At 36.2% G+C, this 1,314-nt stretch overlaps 1 protein-coding gene across 3 annotated transcripts in view; it reads left to right on the top strand.

Moving 5' to 3' along the window:
* Window positions 1-1,314, top strand: part of LOC106870547 (chordin) — a 179,843-nt gene that overhangs the window by 155,008 nt on the left and 23,521 nt on the right. For all 3 annotated transcript variants that reach the window (XR_001409540.2, XM_014916669.2, XM_014916670.2), the window contains exon 16: window positions 23-208. Coding sequence is in view for 2 of the 3 variants with exons in the window: in XM_014916669.2 (XP_014772155.1) it covers window positions 23-208 (186 nt within the window). In the remaining variant the exon portion in view is untranslated. The remainder of the gene's footprint in view (window positions 1-22; window positions 209-1,314) is intronic.

Raw genomic sequence — 1,314 nt, 5'->3', positions numbered from 1 at the left:
TATATAACTTAATATAATGCAGGTTTCAACGCCAAATAATTGCTGGAAGCTAACCCCAGATGTAAGTGGAATCGATACATTTTTAGTCGGAGTCACTGATCATGATTTCCAGAAGCGGACTCAATGTCAATTTGAAAACAGATATTATGAAGATGGAGAGACTTGGGCACCAAAAGATGTTAACTCTTGCAAGACATGTGGTTGCGAGGTAAGACATACTTGACATTATATGTTTTTCTCCTCTTCTTAATTTAGAGTAAATTTTGATTGGCCTCTTAATCGGTAGCAATGTTATGAAGAAAAGCGTCTTGTTTTTGTCATCATTCTCTAAATCTTAAGATCTTGCAGATATTTAGAGTCTTAGATAATGTGATCAATTGGAGTGTATGAATTAAGGATCTTGTGTTCTCTCCCCAAGTTCAATCATACTTTGGTCCGGACGAGTTATTTACATATGTATGTATGTATATATGTTTGTATGTATGCTATTATTCCGTCATATTTCAAGGCTTCTTGCCAATAGAGAAAGAGACATAAAGACGGACGATTCTGATAGCTCGCAGCCTTAACTCCAACGAATTATTGCGATGCATCTTTTCCTTTCCTTAGTTTTAAGTATCATCGTATACGTAAACCGTCTTTCAAATACGGTTCTAAAATAAATTGTTAATTTCCGGTCCAATTAAGCAAAGTACTTAGGCTAGAAATGAGTTCTTTGCGTATGCGTCTAAATGTCTCGTCTGCCGAACAAAACATAACAAATTGCTGTACTGATGACGTCTATTGAGACAGAAACGTGCTTCTTCCCTTCTCGTGTCTTCAAACAATCAGACTCTCTTTTCCTTAGTAGCATGTCAATTTTGGAGAAACCTTATTTTTAACGTAATCTTCCTTTCTCATTTCGTATTAGTACCAAATACCATCAAGTAATTGGTCTATCTACCATCTGAAGTTCATTCATGACGTTTACGGCACACACACACACACAAACACACACACACACTCACATATATATGTGTGTGTGTGTGTGTATATTGTGTGTGTGTGTATGTGTGTGTGTGAAAACATGTACAGGATGGGCGAAAACGCACGCATCAAAACATTTGATATTGCATTTATATTATTATTATTATTATTATTATTATTATTATTATCAATATTAGTATTTATAAGGCGGTTAGCTGGCATAGTCGTTAGCACGCTGGATGAAGTGCTTAACGGTGTTTCGCCTGTCGCAACGTTGTGAGTTCAAATTCCGCCGAGTTCGACTTCGTCTTTTATCCTTTTGGGATCGATGAAATAAGTACCAGTTAC

This window comes from Octopus bimaculoides, chromosome 12 (genome assembly GCF_001194135.2).
Source record: "Octopus bimaculoides isolate UCB-OBI-ISO-001 chromosome 12, ASM119413v2, whole genome shotgun sequence".
NCBI classification, from domain to species: domain Eukaryota; kingdom Metazoa; phylum Mollusca; class Cephalopoda; order Octopoda; family Octopodidae; genus Octopus; species Octopus bimaculoides.
The sequence above is the reverse complement of the archived record's forward strand: the minus strand, read 5'-3'. Positions and strand labels throughout refer to the sequence as shown.